General features: G+C 51.0%; 1 protein-coding gene across 1 annotated transcript in view; it reads right to left on the bottom strand.

Moving 5' to 3' along the window:
• Nucleotides 1-312: 312 nt before the first annotated feature.
• LOC306809825 (glutamate receptor ionotropic, kainate 1-like) overlaps nt 313-16584 on the bottom strand; it is a 70998-nt gene continuing 54726 nt past the window's right edge. The window contains 4 exon segments of the mRNA XM_079321710.1: nt 313-675; nt 6136-6386; nt 10947-11172; nt 15565-15782. Of these exon segments, the coding sequence (XP_079177836.1) occupies nt 523-675; nt 6136-6386; nt 10947-11172; nt 15565-15782 (848 nt within the window). The 3' untranslated portion in view covers nt 313-522.

Consider the following 16584-nt stretch of genomic DNA (forward strand, 5'->3'; position numbering starts at 1 on the left):
ACCTGCTGATGGTATCACCTGGTGCAGTGACATTACCAAATAATCATGTTTCAAAAGAAATGGAAAAGATGGTGGAAAGCAATCTGCTGACAGGAAAGAGCCTGCAGAGTGTTCCTCAAAGTGCCAGGCAAAATAAAAGAGCCTTGTTGTTGGATGCCCCTGTACCTCATCCATTTCTGCAGTCGCAGTTTGTGAGTTAATGGTGTGGATTTTCCCTTTGGTGTCTGGAGCCTGGTCCCCAAACAACCGTGCTCAGCAGAGCTGCACTCGTTGCCTCGGAAGGGAAAAGAAAAGTTCCACTCGCAGCTTCTTGGAAAAGAGAACCCTGTCTGTTTATTGATTTATTTAGAAAGCACGTACAGCGATGCGCGGGGAGGGGACGGAGGGCAGACGCGGCGAGCAGAGAAGCGCAGCCCAGAGGAGGAGGCAGGACAGGAGCGGTGGGTCCGGGCAGCACTGAGGAGCATTCCAGCTGGGGATGGGCCCGGCCGGGCGGGCAGCAGGGTCCTGGCAGGGAGCAGCTCAGGCCACGCTGTCCCTGCCCTGCCGCCGCTGCTGGCAGCTCAGGATGCTGGGCAGGGACGGACGGCCCCTCGGCCTCGGCCTCCTGCGCAGCTTCTGCTGCTGCTTCAGAGAAATGCCCAGCTCCTCCACGATGGCGTTGAAAGACAGACACTGTGGAGACAGGGGACGCCATTAGACACCTTCCACCGCGGGGAGCCGGGCCAAAGCCAGCCTGGACCCTCACGGGGCTCGGGGGCTCCTCAGGAGGAGACAAAGCCCAGCCTGGACCCTCACGGGGCTCGGGGGCTCCTCAGGAGGAGACAAAGCCCAGCCTGGACCCTCACGGGGCTCGGGGGCTCCTCAGGAGGAGACAAAGCCCAGCCCGGGCCCTCACGGGGCTCGGGGGCTCCTCAGGAGATCCCAAAGCTCAATTTGGCCCTCACAGGGCTCAGGAGCTCCTCAGGAGGAGACAAAGCTGGGTCTTGGCCCTCATGGAGCTCTGGGAACTCCTCAGAAGAGTCCAAAGCTCGGTTTTGACCCTCACGGAGCTTCAGAAGCTCCTCAGAAGACCCCAAAGCTCAGTTTTAGCCCTCACAGGGCTCAGGAGCTCCTCAGAAGAGTCCAAAGCCCAGCCTGAACCCTCATGGAGCTCTGGGAATTCCTCAGGAGAGCCCAAAGCTCAGTTTGGCCCTCACAGGGCTTGGGAGCTCCTCAGGAGATCCAGTTGGGAATAAATCCCGGGATACAACAGGTGCCTGCACACAGCAAGGATTTTTCCCTAATTCAGTGGGGTTTTTTTGTTTTTTTGGTTTTTTTTCCCCAGTGACTTTCATTTAACCTTGGCTCAACTACAGCTGCTTGTGGATGTTTCTGAAATTCCCCACAGGAGCCTTTGCCAGGTTTTGGGGCTTTGCATGACAAAACTTACCCTTTCTCATCTGCCTCTGACCTCACAAGAGAAAATACCTTGTTTTAAACACCATATACCTTACTCACAAAAAACCACCAGCGTGCTGGAGAAAGCAGAGTTTTTTTAAGATTTCTTTATGGCTTAGTTATTTTTCCCCTCATGAAATGAACAGGCATTTCACAAATATAGCACAGACCTCAATCTTCTTCTTTTCTTTGGAAAGAATTTTTTCAAATATTGTTTTGAAGAAAGGAGATAATTACCACAAGAATAAGGGAGCTGAATGGCTCGGAAAGGAAGAAAGAAGAGATCTTCCTTCTTCCCACCATCACAGCGTTGACAAAGACATTTGGGGAAAGTGGGAACATCTTTTAAAATCCACAGCTGGTATAATTACATATACCACAAAGAAACACAAGTAGCCTTTAAGTGGAAGTACGTGGCTTTGCAAAAAAGCCCCAAATAGCCTCTTTGACAATGTAATGCAGCCTGGAAGCAGCAGGAGGAGCGGGTGTCCCCTTTCTGCATTGTCCCAGCTTGTCTGGGCAGCAAAACGATGCTCACACTAATGAACACAAATGCTCTGAGTGGCTGACTCGGTGGTCTCAGCTTTAATCGAGTTTTTAAACTCTGGATTACCAAGTGAATCCAGAACTCCACGGTGAATAGGAACAGGATGCTATTAACCCTTCGTAGGATTGATCAGCCCTATTTTTACCTTGTTTCCCTGCGTTTCTCACTAACCTCCTAATGTGCTGTATTTAATTCCAGCTGTTACTCTCTGCAGAGTGCAGCCAGGGATGATTTCTGCAGGTGAAAGAGTGCGTTTTACTGCCTTGTTAATAGCTGCTACTTTAATTTTCCAAAGGGATCCCTGTTACTCAGACTGTGCAATAACCACAACGCCTTTCCCATTCATCTCCACAAAACAGCCCCATGGAGTTCATTTTGCATCTGCAGACAGACACACAGAACATATTGCTGGGAGGTTTGTAATATCTGATTGTGCAGAGCCCAATGGCTCCATTTCCAACTGCTCTGAATTTTAAAATCATCATTATCAGGAAGACTTCTAGCTATTCTTAGGGAAAGTGGTGCAGAGTGAGCACAGCCTGAGGCAGAGTGGAGTGGGGTTTGTAGGAAAGCCAAGGACAAGGAACACACCCCATGGGGAAACCCAGTGAGCCTGAGCACCTGCAAAGCAGCATTCATAAAGGGGATGTCGACGTTAAAATTCCATTTTAAAGGGTAATATACTGTTCTTTTGTCTCATGTTCTGACTAAAATGGTTGCTTGAAAACCCCTTTTATTTCCATGCTGGTCAGTCCACTGCTGAGGTCTGTCCAGAACAAGAGCAGAGTGGGCACACATCCATCCCTTTTACAACTCAGAAATGAATTTAACATTTTGCTTTCAGCCAGCTTAACTTTCTCATTCTGGCAATGTCAAAATGCTGCAGGCCATGGCATGTAAAAGGAAATGTCATCCTTTAAGAGCAGAATGGGTTCTGCTCTCTGTGTGATTTCTCTGTGCCTTTTGGTCATTTCAGCAACTGCTAAAGCTCCCAAATCCTTCCTTACACTCCCATGCAGAGGTCTGTGCTAAGCTTTAGGAGAATTACAGATTCAGAATTAAAAATAAATAAAGAACATAAAATAAAGTAGAAACAATGAAAAAAAAAATGGTTGCAGCCAGGATTTATCAATCTGTTGCTTCTGCTGCTGGGCTACCACTGAGGAGGAGGCATTTTATTAATACTGTGCACAACCAACCAAACAACAATAAATAGCAATAAAAAAGCCACCCAACAGTGTGCTGTTGGAGTGCTGAGAACTGTGAAAATCACAGGATATGGGGCAGATTTCACTCTGGAAGAACTCCTGAGCAGCTCAGGGCCAGAGGAGGAGGAGGAGCAGAAGTCAGGGTTTTTCTCCTGCACCCACGGCTGGGGCACTGACCTTGTGCTGAAAGAAAATGGGTTTATTTTTGCACAGTATTAATAAAATGGTATTCAGAGGACCTAATTCAGGTCTTTGCTGGCAAGAAGGAGCATTTTGTGGAGAGCCAAAGCTTTCAAGGCTCCATTCAAACAAGTTAAGAGCCCATTGTGAGCAAGACAATTTCTTGCAGCATCTGGAGTGCAGCAGAGGAGAATTGGTGGAATTGTCACAAACTGCTCCAGCCTGTGCCAGCAGCACCAGTGTGGAACAGGGGTGAGAGGAAACCACAGTTTGCTGTGGCTGCCCTCGGGAGCCGGGCACACCGAGCCCATTCCAGGGGAGCAATTTGGGTTTGAAGGCTTCCACCCAAAGCCAGCAACCCTGAGTGCAGCTGGGGGCAGAAACGGCCCCAGGAAAACAGGGCAGAGACCCGGGAAACATCCAACAGGGGTGAGGGGTGAGGGGATGAGCTGGTGAGGCTGATGGGGATCTGGCACACAAAGGAACACAGGTACAAGGGTTTGGGACCACTGGGGTTTGCCACAGCTCATGACATCCCTGGAGCTGGCATTTCTCTGCACTTTTGCATCTCAAATCGTTGACATTCGTTTTTTTGGTGGCAAAAGCACATCCAGCCCCTTGTCCCCCGCCCTGTCAGTCCCTATCGTCCCTATCTGTCCTTCCAGGGTGTGAAACGCACCCAGTGCCAGCCTCCTACACTAAACATCCACCGGGGCTCAATGTGCAGAGCAATGCCAGGGCTGGGCCGTCTGGAATAAACTGACGCCCGATTTCCCCACAAAGGGGTTTCCTGCTACAAATGGATGTTGTGCATTGCCCAAGGAAGACAATGGAGCTGCTCCGTTAATGGTCTGTGCGGGTGCTGCCTGAGGGTGCTCCTGTTGAATATGTCCTTAATGGCCACACGGCATAAAATTTAACTGATGGCTCCGATTCTGTGCTGTGGTGGTTACGTGCAGGCTCTGAGTGATGAATTTTAAATGGAGGAATTAAAATTCATTAAATATTGACACAGGGAATAAGAGATGCCAGCTCAACATCTCTGGCTGCTTGTAGCAGGGTCCGTGAAGTTAATGGAGCCCTGCAGGGTGTTTGGGAGGCTCCTGAATTCAGCCCAAGCCGAATGCTCCTCCCTGCTTCCAGTAAGCAGGAGATGAGAAGGAGGGAAATGACTTTCCTTACCTGCAGCAGGTGATTTACCCCGGGCAATGACAAGGTGGCAATTGCGGGAGGCTCTGCCGAGCTCCCTGCTGGGCTGCGGTTATTTCACTGACCCTGCCCGGGTTTGGGGCTTTGCTAATGGACTCTAGAGCCGCCCGTGCCCTGGGTTAGCCCCGGCAGCTGCGATGCTCGCCCCGGACACACCTTGCTCCTGTCCTGACTACACCGTGTGGATCGAGGGCTGCGCTCGGATCCCTCGCTCCTCCCGGATTAACTTGCCACAGTCTAACTCCGTGGATAAGGTGGTGCCAGAGGTGGAGTTGGACGGGTGGGGTTGCTTACACTGCAGTCCGTAAAAGAAACAAAAGGCCTTGCATGCAAAAGAAGAGAAATGGAGAAAGTAAATAAACGAGCGAAGCAAAACTGAAAACAAGCGTGAGAATGATTCAAAAGCCATTTAAATCAAAAGAGACTCCACTTATGGAAACAGAAAAGTCACGGATTGTATTCAACGGTGCTTTGGATTAGCTTAGTGATAACACGCTCTGCACAGCATTTCCCATCTAAGCTGCTTATCTCACCAGGGAAAGGAGAAAACAATCCCAGAGAAACCAGGAGAAACGCTGGAATCACTGGTGGTGTGTGCTCTCTGTGAAATCGCTTCTGGGAAAGAAGCAGGAGGTGCCACATGGACTCACTCAATGGTTCTGATTATTAAGGTGCAGAAATGGGGGCTGAGCACACGTGTGTGCAGCCCCGAATTCTGATATTCACTCCACATACTGCTCAGTGAATTAACAGCCCTGGCCTCAGGCTTTGGGTTACTGCAGTCCTGCCCTTCACAGACTCCTGCAAAGTTTCCAGCATGTTCTGCACCATTTTAGCACTTTAACTGAACATTTTAATTACACTGAATATTTTAATTAGCTGCAACTGTTCTCCAAAACATATTTGAATAAACGATCTCCCGAGACACGAACAAAACAAAGATACCAATACATTTTTTATGCGTTTTGTGCTAAAACGGGCTAAAGTGCTAATTAGAAAGCTGCAATATGTGCAAGCACATTAATCCTTCATCTCTGCCTCATCCCAAACCAGGGGCCGTTTGACTGGCACGTCCTGGGATTGCTCCATGCTCCATCACCTTTCAGTAGATCTCCCTGCTTTGAAGTGCATCCTTCAGCACAACTTGTAAACCCCTGGCTCTGAAAAAAATATCCTTTCTAGAGCAAGAGGAAACTGAGTCTTGGGATTTGGATGGGCTTTTCTGGGTTACTCGAGTGGTTTATGTTAGTGCCATACAAAAAAACCAAGAGCCCAGTTGTGTTTTATTCCTTTCCTATGGAATTCATGCTGGAAGTCCTGAAGTTCAAGCAGAAACTGTTTGAGAAATTGCTTGCCCGTTCTGCACTGCCCTGCTAAGCAGCACTAATTGGCCCGCGGGTGTTATTAATAAATGATTTGATATTAGAGCCCGGTGGGGGCTGAGCAGCAGGAAAGGTGCAGTGCAGTGAGGTGCAGTGTCCTGTGCTGCAGACCCCTCCCTGCAGACCCTCCCCGCAGACCCTCCCCGCAGACCCTCCCCGCAGACCCCACCTGCTCGATGTCGCTGTTCTTGCGCGATTTGTAGATGAACTCGCCGATGGCCACGAACACGGAGAGCACCAGCCCCGCCGCCAGCACGATGAAGATGCCCCCGATGTTCTCCACGCCCAGGGCGCTGGCCTCCTTGCTGTCCTCCTCGGGGCAGCCGTTCCCCCGCCACCACTTCTCCTTCATCATGTGCAGCTTGCCCTCCTCCTGCAGCTGCAGGATGGCGATGGTGATCTTGTCGCGGTACGGGGACCCTGCGGGGACAGCGGGCTGGCACTGCTGCGGGGCAGCCGCCACCTGCGGGGCAGGAGCCTCCCTGCACGGGAGGGGCTGTTCCAGCTGCAGGGCTGCAGCTGGGAAGGGAATCTGCTGGTGTCTGCCAGGGGGCTGGGGAACACAAGGATCCACTGGTGCATTCATTCACCTCCCAGTGAGGTTTGTTTAAGCCCTGGCAGTGGGTTTTCTTGCTAAGGCATTCCTCCACACCGTATTTGAGTATGAGAATTTCCACTTTTCCCTTCTATTAACTTCAGCACCTGTTGGTTTTTCCTGCTGCCTGTAAATGAATGGCTGCCTCAGAGGAGTCCAGAGTCACTCAGACACTTTCTCTTCTCATTTACACCTGCACCACACCTACAGCTTGTGGACAAGTTCTTTTTATTGTGATTTGCAAAAACAGGGGCCCTGCAAGCCAAAAATAGCAACAATTTCATGCTTTTGGTTTGCAAGCCACCATTTGTTAAATGATGTGTGTGCAGGCTCTGCAGCTTTATGGGCCTGGGCAGCGTCTGGTGAAGATTGGGGTCACACTGGGTGGCTCAGTCTGCTGGGATTTGCTCTCCCACACTCTGCTCAGCCTCTCCATCTCCCAAAATCCTGCAGCCAGTTTGTCAGAGAGACTTTTCTTTGTGGGACCCAGATTTTGTGGTAGTTAGGAGGGGAGGCTTGCAAGAATGGTTCTGTGACCCAGTGAGATGCTGCTTGGCTCCAAAGGCACATGTGTGCTCCCAAATGCTGCCTTGCTGGGCTCCCTGCAGCTGGAAACATCCAGAGGCTGAAATGCAGAGCTGAAAGCCCTGCAGCTGCTCCTGCCCACCCTTCCCTTCCTTGAGCAGCACATTAATAAGGCATGGAGGGACAGGGGAAAGTTTCCCACTGCCAGAGGGCAGGACTAGGTGGGATGCTGGAACGAAGAGCTTCCCTGGGAGGGTGGGGAGACCCTGGCACAGGTGCCCAGAGAAGCTGTGGCTGCCCTGGAAGTGCCCAAGGCCAGGCTGGATGGGACAGGGGCAGGTGTCCCTGCCATGGCACTGGATGGGCTTTAAGGTCCCCCCCAATCCCGGTCATTCTGTGATTCTGCAATTCTCAGGTTTTCTTCAACTGCTATTTCACCCAAGTCACATTTTGCTGCACATTAAAGGTGTTGCAAACTCAACTCCATTAAGGCAAAGCAAGCTTTCAGGCAGACTGTGTGCCAGAATTGCAGAGATCATGTGGTACTTCACAAAAATCTCACTGAGGCACCACTCCTGAGTCCTTATGCATGGAAACAGCCTTGGAAATTCGGCCTCACAGCTTCAGTTTCCCCCCTTACTTTGCTGTGCAGGGCATTGCTAGAAATCCTTGTCCTGTGGACACACATCCCTCTCTCTGCTCTCCATCTCTTCACCCCCAGCCCTGTCTGAGGAGAACCAGCGTGAGGAACACTGCAATCCCTCATTTGTCATGTGCCAGCACTTGCTGTGCTGGGGCAGAGCCCTGCCAGCACTGGGCCATGCTGTGACCACAGCTGCCAGGAGACATGTGTCACACTGTCCCAAATCCATCTGGGAAGCCACAGACCAGCACTGCTGGAGGCAGCCAGCTCTGACAGCAGAACGTGCCTGCTGTAAGAATGGATGGTTTGTGTGCTTGCTGCTAAAGACCCAGAAATAACTGCACAGAAAACAGGCCAGAAACACCTCCAAAGGCTGGCTTTGCACAGAGGAGTGAGTTATCACCCCTGCAAAGAGCAGTGCCTCACAAGAGAGGGCAGAATTGTCTGTGCCTTAGGAGAGGCTTGTCCCCTGCAATGTGCAAGGCTGCAGGACTCATCCATCCCCCTGTCTGGGAGGACAGGCTAAGTGAAACAGCCAGAGTCACAGCACAGGATCTGTGGGGCTGTTCATTCTTTCTTGTGTGTTTATGTTGCCATCAGGATTACCACAATTCATCTGCAGGGTAGCAGGCACCTCCATATTTCTGTGTGGGCTTTTAGAGTTTGTCAGGAGTGCCTGGAGAGCTGCCCTGGTGCTGGTTTATTGGGGAGCTCTAACACCACCCACAAATCCATCTTCACACCTCTTCAAATATTCAGCACATTACTTATGGCCTCTGAACTATTAACAAACCTCTGAGGCCAAGAAATGCATTTATCTACCTTCTTAGCAGTTTCCCAAGGAGCTGAGAAGAGCTTTAGTGTTAGAATTACCTGCATCAGCACTGGCACTGATCCTGGAGTTAAACCTGCCCTGACACACACGACAGAGTCCCAGAACCACTGAGGCTGGGAAAGAACTGAGGGCACCGAGTCCAGCCTGTGCCCCATGCCCACCTTGTCCCAGCACTCAGTGCCACCTCCAGGAGTCCCTTGGACACCTCCAGGGATGGGCACTCCAAGCCTCCCTGAGAGCCCCTGCCAAGGCCTGAGCACCCTCTCCTTGGGGAAATTCCTGTTGATGCCTACAGCTGCTGCATTTAATTGCAGAAGATGCTCTGATAAAATAATACATTTCCCAGATTCAAGAATTCTCCTCCCTGTTTCTTTGGTGTAAGGTGCTGCCCATCTCTCTCACTGGAAATTCTGGAGTGACAGGCCCTGTGGTTTTTAAGGGTCACAGACAAGCCTTTTTTGTTTTGTTTTGTTTTGTTGTTTTGTTTTTTAATTTTCCATACAGCCTCTGCAATCAATACTCTTGAATGCTCTGAGAGAAATAACAGAGCCTTGGGGGTCCCTCTGAATAGTGGCAGGTTTATCTTGTTTATGAATCAGTTGTTTATGAGGTGCTTGATGGTGCTGGATTATTCCACAGCGCTTGGGGATATCTATTCCCCTGAATTTTGCAGGTTTTTCCTAACAAAAAAATAAAGGTGCGCTTCTCATACAAGGAACGCTTTATAAATATACTTCACAGCTGCATTTCCAGTGGCTGCACTGTCTCTGAGGATTGCCATCTGTTCCAATCATTCCTTCATTGTTCTTGGTTTAAACTGTGGCAATTTTATAACCACAAGGAAACTCTTGCCATGAGTTTGTCATTCTTGGGGATTTTAGCTTTTGTATCACTTCCCCCGGGTGCCAAGGCTGTTCTCACCCAGCCAGTGGAAAAACAGACTTGGGCTGTCATGTCTGTGACAGTCTGCCTGCAGTGCTCAGCACCACAGAGAATGACAGTTCCAAGTGCAGAGGTGTTTCTCCATTATTTCTATCTGCTCTGCCAAGCAATGGAGGAGCCAATCTCCAGCTGGACAGGGCTTGGAGCAACCTGGGGTAGTGGGAGGTGTTCCTGCCCATGGCAGGGGGTGGCACTGGGTGGGTTTTGAGATTCCCTCCAACCCAAACCCTTCTGTGGTTCCATAATTCCATAATTCTGTGAACATGGGACAAAACCTGGCTCCCAGTGCCAGTCGTTCACAAGTGCACAGCACAAAAATGTGACACAATTCTTAGTGCTGTACAATTAGAGGGTCATGGAAAGGGTACTGGACATGCTAGGAAAGGTCTGCCACAGAGAGTTCAGAGAAACTGGGAGTCTTAAAGCTGTTCATTGAAGGAGATGAATTTCTGATTGAGTTCATGAGCTCAGAGCAACACGAGGAACAGTGAGGACCAACTGCAAGGTTCTGCATCAGGTATTTCAGTGTTTAGAGCAAGCAGTTTTCTCTGGGGCACATACAGAATCCCAGAATGGTCTGGGTGGGCAGGACACCTTCCACTGTCCCAGGAATGTCAGAGCTCCATCCAGCCTGGCCTTGCACACTCACAGCATCCACAGCTACCCCCTGTGCCAGGGCTCAGCAGCCTCCCAGGGAGGAGTCTGAGGCACTGTGACTCCACTCTGACTGCCCCTGTTCCTGAGATGGGATACAGGGATACAGGGATACAGGGATACAGGGATACAGGGATACAGGGATGGGATACAGGGATGGGACACAGGGATACAGGGATGGGATGCAGGGATACAGGGATACAGGGATGGGATACAGGGATACAGGGATGGGATGGGATGGGATGGGATGGGATGGGATGGGATGGGATACAGGGATGGGATACAGGGATGGGATACAGGGATGGGATGGGATGGGATACAGGGATGGGATACAGGGATACAGGGATGGGATGGGATACAGGGATGGGATGGGATGGGATACAGGGATGGGATGGGATGCAGGGATGGGATACAGGGATGGAATACAGGGATACAGGGATACAGGGATACAGGGATACAGGGATGGGATGCAGGGATGGGATACAGGGATGGGATACAGGGATACAGGGATGGGATGGGATGGGATGGGATGGGATGGGATGGGATGGGATGGGATACAGGGATGGGATGGGATGGGATACAGGGATGGGATATAGGGATGGGATGGGATGGGATACAGGGATACAGGGATACAGGGATGGGATACAGGGATACAGGGATACAGGGATACAGGGATACAGGGATACAGGGATACAGGGATGGGATACAGGGATGGGATGGGATACAGGGATGGGATGCAGGGCTAGGCTGGGCTGGTTTGCTGTGCCCACCCGCCCCAGCTCTCACCGATGGGGGTGCCCACGCCGTAGCCCTTGGAGTCGATGAGGCCCCCGATCTGGGTGAGGTTGCAGTTCCTCTGCGTCACGTACTCGATGCTGGTGGACTCCATCAGCAGGGCGTAGTCGGTGGTCAGCACGCGCTGGATGCCCTCGTCGTTGTTCTTCACCAGCGCCGTCTGCTGCCGGCTGCTCATGAACGCCCACATCTTCTCGTACGTGGAGATCTTGGATTTCTGCGGGGACAGGGGCCACGGGCTCACACACACACACACAGCCTGGCCAGCTGTGCCTCAGCCTGCCAGCCCAGTGCCAGTGCCACACCTGGAGTGATGTGACGCGGGGCAGGGCTTTTCCTCCCGCTGGCTCCCTGCTGACAGTCTCATTCTGTTCCCTGGCTGCGGCACAGGCAGCTGGACACTGCGGCCCTCAGACCCTGCTCCCCCCGCCAGGGCACACCCACGGCTCCAAGAGCCTGCTGAGGGTGAGCAAAGCGTTCATCTGCACCTGCTGTGCTCGTGTCACTCACCTGGAGTCACCTACTCCAGGGGTGAGTTGGAGAAACAGACCAAATCCACTCCTGCTTTGTGCTTCCCGCTGCAATCAGACTTAAGGACAGGATCCTTCTGCCACAGGGGTTAAGGGCAGCGTCCCCTCAGTCCCTCAGCCCTGTCTCTGGCTTACAGCCACCTCAGCTGATTCCAGGCTCAGTTTTAAACACCACCTTCGGGGGGATTCCTGTGAGAAGCTGATTTTCTGGTTCTTTGAGCTTTAAATGCTAATATGCCTCACCTGTAAACTCAATATCTGTGAATTCCACCTGAATTCCACCTCAGTTTGGTGAGCCACAAGGTACCATGAAACTCTGGTAGTGGCTAAGTGTCTCTTCACAAGTAGAAACCATTTCCATTTCTCTGTTGAGAATATTGTTGAAATTGATGCTGTGTTGATGCACTAGACTGAGTCTGACAGTGAATTTAATGGAAGAATGTATTCCTTATTCAGAAGACTTTGTAAGAAAGATCATGGCTTCTCAACTTGCCAGCTCCTCTATTTTTTTTTTTCCCTCAGATGGATCCTGTGCCAAATTTGGTCTTCGAATTTTCATTAATTTCAGTAGAGATGTATCTGCACTTTAGAAGGCAGGAGCTGGCACAAGCCAGAACAAAGCACCAAGATCTGATGTGATGGAGGGGCAAGAAAGCAGTGGAAGATTTATGGACATACTGGAAAGAGAGCAGGGCAACAGTCTGGAGAAATAAATGTGTGTCACTGCTGGTGGATGGGAAACATCGTGCCTTCAGCTGGACTTCTCCCAGATCTGGCCATTCCCACAGATGGACAATGCTGCCTGGGGCACTGCTGGCTTGCCCTCCAACAAGGCTTAACTGTCCTGAGCTGCCCAGGCCCTGTCTTTGGGGTATTTTCATCTGCTCTGGCCAGGTCTGGCATCTCTACACAGGGAGGAGGCTGATGCTGATTCCGAGGTTCTTTTCAAACTCCATTTCCCCCCCACAAATAATTCCAATTGATTTTGTTTTCATTGCCTCCACTGTCTGGCTAAAAGTCACTGCAGGAAAGAGACTTCCTTGAAAAATATCTCATCCTTAGAATATTTTTTCTTTTTTTCTGGGGAAACTATTGCCACAGAGACACCAGTGCTAGGCATCCAAACCAGTGAGCAATCACAGCTGTTAGCACGTGCATCACAGGCACCACTAACTGAAAGTGATGCCAGCTTGAATAAATGCAAGTGGAGCTCCCAGAAAAGCAGTGGGAGCACCTTGCTGTACTACTATGCTTCCCAATCTGCATCCCACCCAGCAGTTTCACTGTGTGATCTCATCTGCCAGGAGCTTCCTGCTGCTCCCTTGAGCACCAGGTCCTAGCTCAGAGCTCTTTAGAGTCTGCTTTGTGCCAGGCTCTTTTTCTGTGCCTGATGTCTCCAGAAACCCTTTTTCCTGTGTGTGTCCCATGCAGTCCCAGAAACCAGAGGGATCTGGGCTTTGCCCCTCGTGTCCTACATGTCACTCCCTTGCTCCTGTCCCCTCCACAACCCGTTCCCCTGGGCATTCCTTGGATTTTGTAGTATTTGACTGGACAAATCACATCTCTCAGCGAGGCGATGACCCTGCCCAGGTCCCCAGCCCTGCGCCTCGCTCCCTAATTTCTCTCCCGCAGTTCCCCGCAGTTCAGCACCCCGGGGGACAGGACAGCTCCGGAAAAGAGCCAGAGCCCGGGCTGGGGGAGTGCGGGAGCTAACTGCTGCCCAATTCCCTCCTGTGCCCGAATCAACTCCCTCCTGCCGCCCCAATTCCCTCCTGTGCCCGAATCAACTCCCTCCTGCCGCCCCAATTCCCTCCTGCCGCCCCAATTCCCTCCTGTGCCCGAATCAACTCCCTCCTGCTGCCCCAACTCCCTCCTGCCGCCCCAATTCCCTCCTGTGCCCGAATCAACTCCCTCCTGCCGCCCCAATTCCCTCCTGTGCCCGAATCAACTCCCTTCTGCCGCCCCAATTCCCTCCTGTGCCCCAATTCCCTGCTGCTGCCTTCTCCCAGCTCCCTGGCGTCAGTGTGTGTGTATTTAGCTCCAGGAGTACAAGCAGCATTTCACAGTCTGAGGGAGGCAGAGTCAGAGCCTTCGTCTGCAGACAGAAGGAGCTGTTTTTGTACAAACAGCTGCTCCAGGATTTGTTATTTCAAGTTTTGGCCAGGACAAAGAACTCCTAATCCTGTGAGGATCTGGAGATGTTTCCATAATAAAAATCATAGCGCCTTTGATAAAACATGGAGTATCTACAGGTGTGATACATTGCATTTTTCATGCATTTCCACTGTGTCACCATCCCTGTGCCAGGGAATCCATCCCCAGTTTCTGTACTGTCCTTCCCCTTGATTCCATGCAGGTGTATTTCAGGCACAAGTAAGCTGGCACATGCAGTGCATAAATATTTAACCACCTTGTCTGAAGGTTTTCTTTTAGAGGCTCACATGCTTTTAAGCCTACATATTTGTGCCTGGGGGATTAATGGTGCAAAGTGAAATCAGTGTAAAACTAAAAACAGCTCTAGGAAATTTGTTCTGAGCTTCAGGACCTATTTCCTCTAAAAACGCAGGAATGAGACAGGATCTGAAGTTCTGTCTCTGAAGCTAAATTTAACTTCAGAACATCAATGGCACTGAGCTTCTTTAGGCATGGAAGAGCCAGAGGAGAACCCAGAGCTTGCTTAGGGGGATATCTCCAGGTGGGTTTCCATCTCAGTGCAAATGTCAGCTCATCATTTCAGGAGCTCACTACAGCTAAACGCTGCAGTTGGTGTTTTTCTTTCAGCAAGGAACCATTTCTGTTCAGCCACAAGAGAGCCTTGACAGGAGCAGCTCACCCTTGGCAGCACCAGCAGGGACAGACCACACAAATCCCAGAATCCTGGGATGGTTTAGTTTGGAAGGGACCTCTGGAGATCACCCAGTCCAACCCCCCTGCCAAGGCAAGGTCATCTGGAGCAGGAGACACAGGAATTTGGGATTTTGGCTTTTTAGGATGTCCCCAGAGAGGGAAAGACCTCCTGTCACAGATGTTGTTCTGCCCCACTGGCTCTGTGTGTGCCACTCCATAAATACCATCCTCAGCACAGGGAAGAGCCTGAGCCGGGCTCATCCTGAGCCTGACTCCCCTGTGAGACTGCTGACGAAGCTGCCAATTAATTCTGGCTGTCACAGGGCTTTTGTGCATCTGCTCTGCATTTATAGCTTGTTGGCTTTTACACTGACATTTTATGAGATTGTCCATTTTGTATGTAATTCATACTAGTAATTAAGAAAAAGAAAAAAGTCAGTTATCACAGCTCTCTACCAAACAATTGGCCACAGAAAACCCTTCACTTGCAGGTGTGTTCAGGGGTGTGTGTGGTCTGGGTATTATTGACCACGGAACATTACAAAAGGGACAAACTAACTTGCATTTTCCTGTGAGATTACCGAGGTGCAAATGTGGCTTCCAGAAGGGGAAGCAGACTTTTCCAGCTGCTTGTCAGTGAAGTGGCTGGAAGGAAATAGAATCCCAGCAGGAGGAGAATATGCCCATGCCCTGGCTCCCATCAGAGGCAGATGGGTTTATCCCTCACTGCACTCCACTGCCAGGCTGTTTTTCCACATCTCCTGGGGAAAACCTGCAGGGTTTTACATTCCTGGTGCTGAAGGATCCTCTGGGACTGGGCACCTGGTGTATTTACCTATTCCCTGCAATCCCCGGGGTGCTGTGGCCCCGGTTTTGGGGTGAATGATGTGTCAATCCCCGGGGTGCTGTGGCCCTGGTTTGGGGTGAATGATGTGTCAGTCCCCGGGGTTTGGGGTGAATGATGTGTCAATCCCCGCGGTTTTGGGGTGAATGATGTGTCAATCCCCGGGGTGCTGTGGCCCCGGTTTTGGGGTGAATGATGTGTCAGTCCCCGGGGTTTGGGGTGAATGATGTGTCAATCCCCGGGGTGCTGTGGCCCCGGTTTGGGGTGAATGATGTGTCAATCCCCGGGGTGCTGTGGCCCCGGTTTGGGGTCGCTCTGTGTTTCCTGACCCCCGCAATCCCCCGATGCCGCGGCTCCCTTCCCGTCCCTCCTGCCCCGGGTGTCTCACCTTGAAGAAGGTCATGGTGGACCCGTCTCGGACAGCCCCGTACTCTATCTTGGTTTGCTTTGCCAGGTCATCTGCCGAGTCGATGGGAGATTCCATCCTCTCCACCGTCAGGAAGGCAGCCAGGTTGGCGGTATAGGATGAGATTATGATTAAGGTGAAAAACCACCATATTCCTCCGACTATTCTGGTGGAAAGAGCTTTGGGCATCAGCTCTGATCCTGTTACAACACCATCAAAACAATCACATTAAAATGGGGCTTTCCTGGTACCACGGTCTGGTTTCAGGCACAGAATGCTTTTATGAGCTGTAGCATGATAAAATGATTTCAGCAGTAATCTCACAGATGCACAGCTGACATTTATAATGGTAACACACTGGGAAGGGGATGTGTGCCATGATACATGACAAATGGAATTATCCTTGGGTCTAAGCCCCCTTACCTCTCTGAGCTAACCAGCCTTGTGATATTCATCTTGTACATCCCCAGCAAGCTACTCTGGTATTTTTGTCTGCTTCTGGAGTCCCTTTGTGCCCTTACGCTGCCATCAATTTAGTAACCTGAGCTCTTTAGCAAAGGCTCTTCTGCCCACAGCTGCCTGACAGAAACACCTCCCAGGAGAGCCTGCCCTGTGCATCCCATCCCAGCACCAGCAGGGAGAGCAGTGCAGCTCCAGTGACCTGCACTGAACCTCAGCTCAGCCCCAGAAAACCTCTTCCTACCAGCATGTGCTTCAATCTGAGAAACCAGAGGGTCGATGGACACATGCCTTGGATCCTCGGGGCAATGAAAGGTTTTGGACAGAGCATTTGACACTCATTATCCAGAATGGGTTTGAGCAGGTCTCTGGCAGTGCCACAAACAGAGCAGCAGGTGTTACCTGCACTCAATGGTTCCCAGGCAGCTCAGATAACCTCTGCTTCAGCCACACAGACACTGGTGTGTTTATCTCAGCACTCTGCTCTTTTATTGGGGGGCATTCCCACTGAATTCTCTGCATAATCTGGGATTTGAGGTTCAG

This window comes from Erithacus rubecula (genome assembly GCF_903797595.1).
Source record: "Erithacus rubecula genome assembly, chromosome: 1".
Taxonomy (NCBI): domain Eukaryota; kingdom Metazoa; phylum Chordata; class Aves; order Passeriformes; family Muscicapidae; genus Erithacus; species Erithacus rubecula.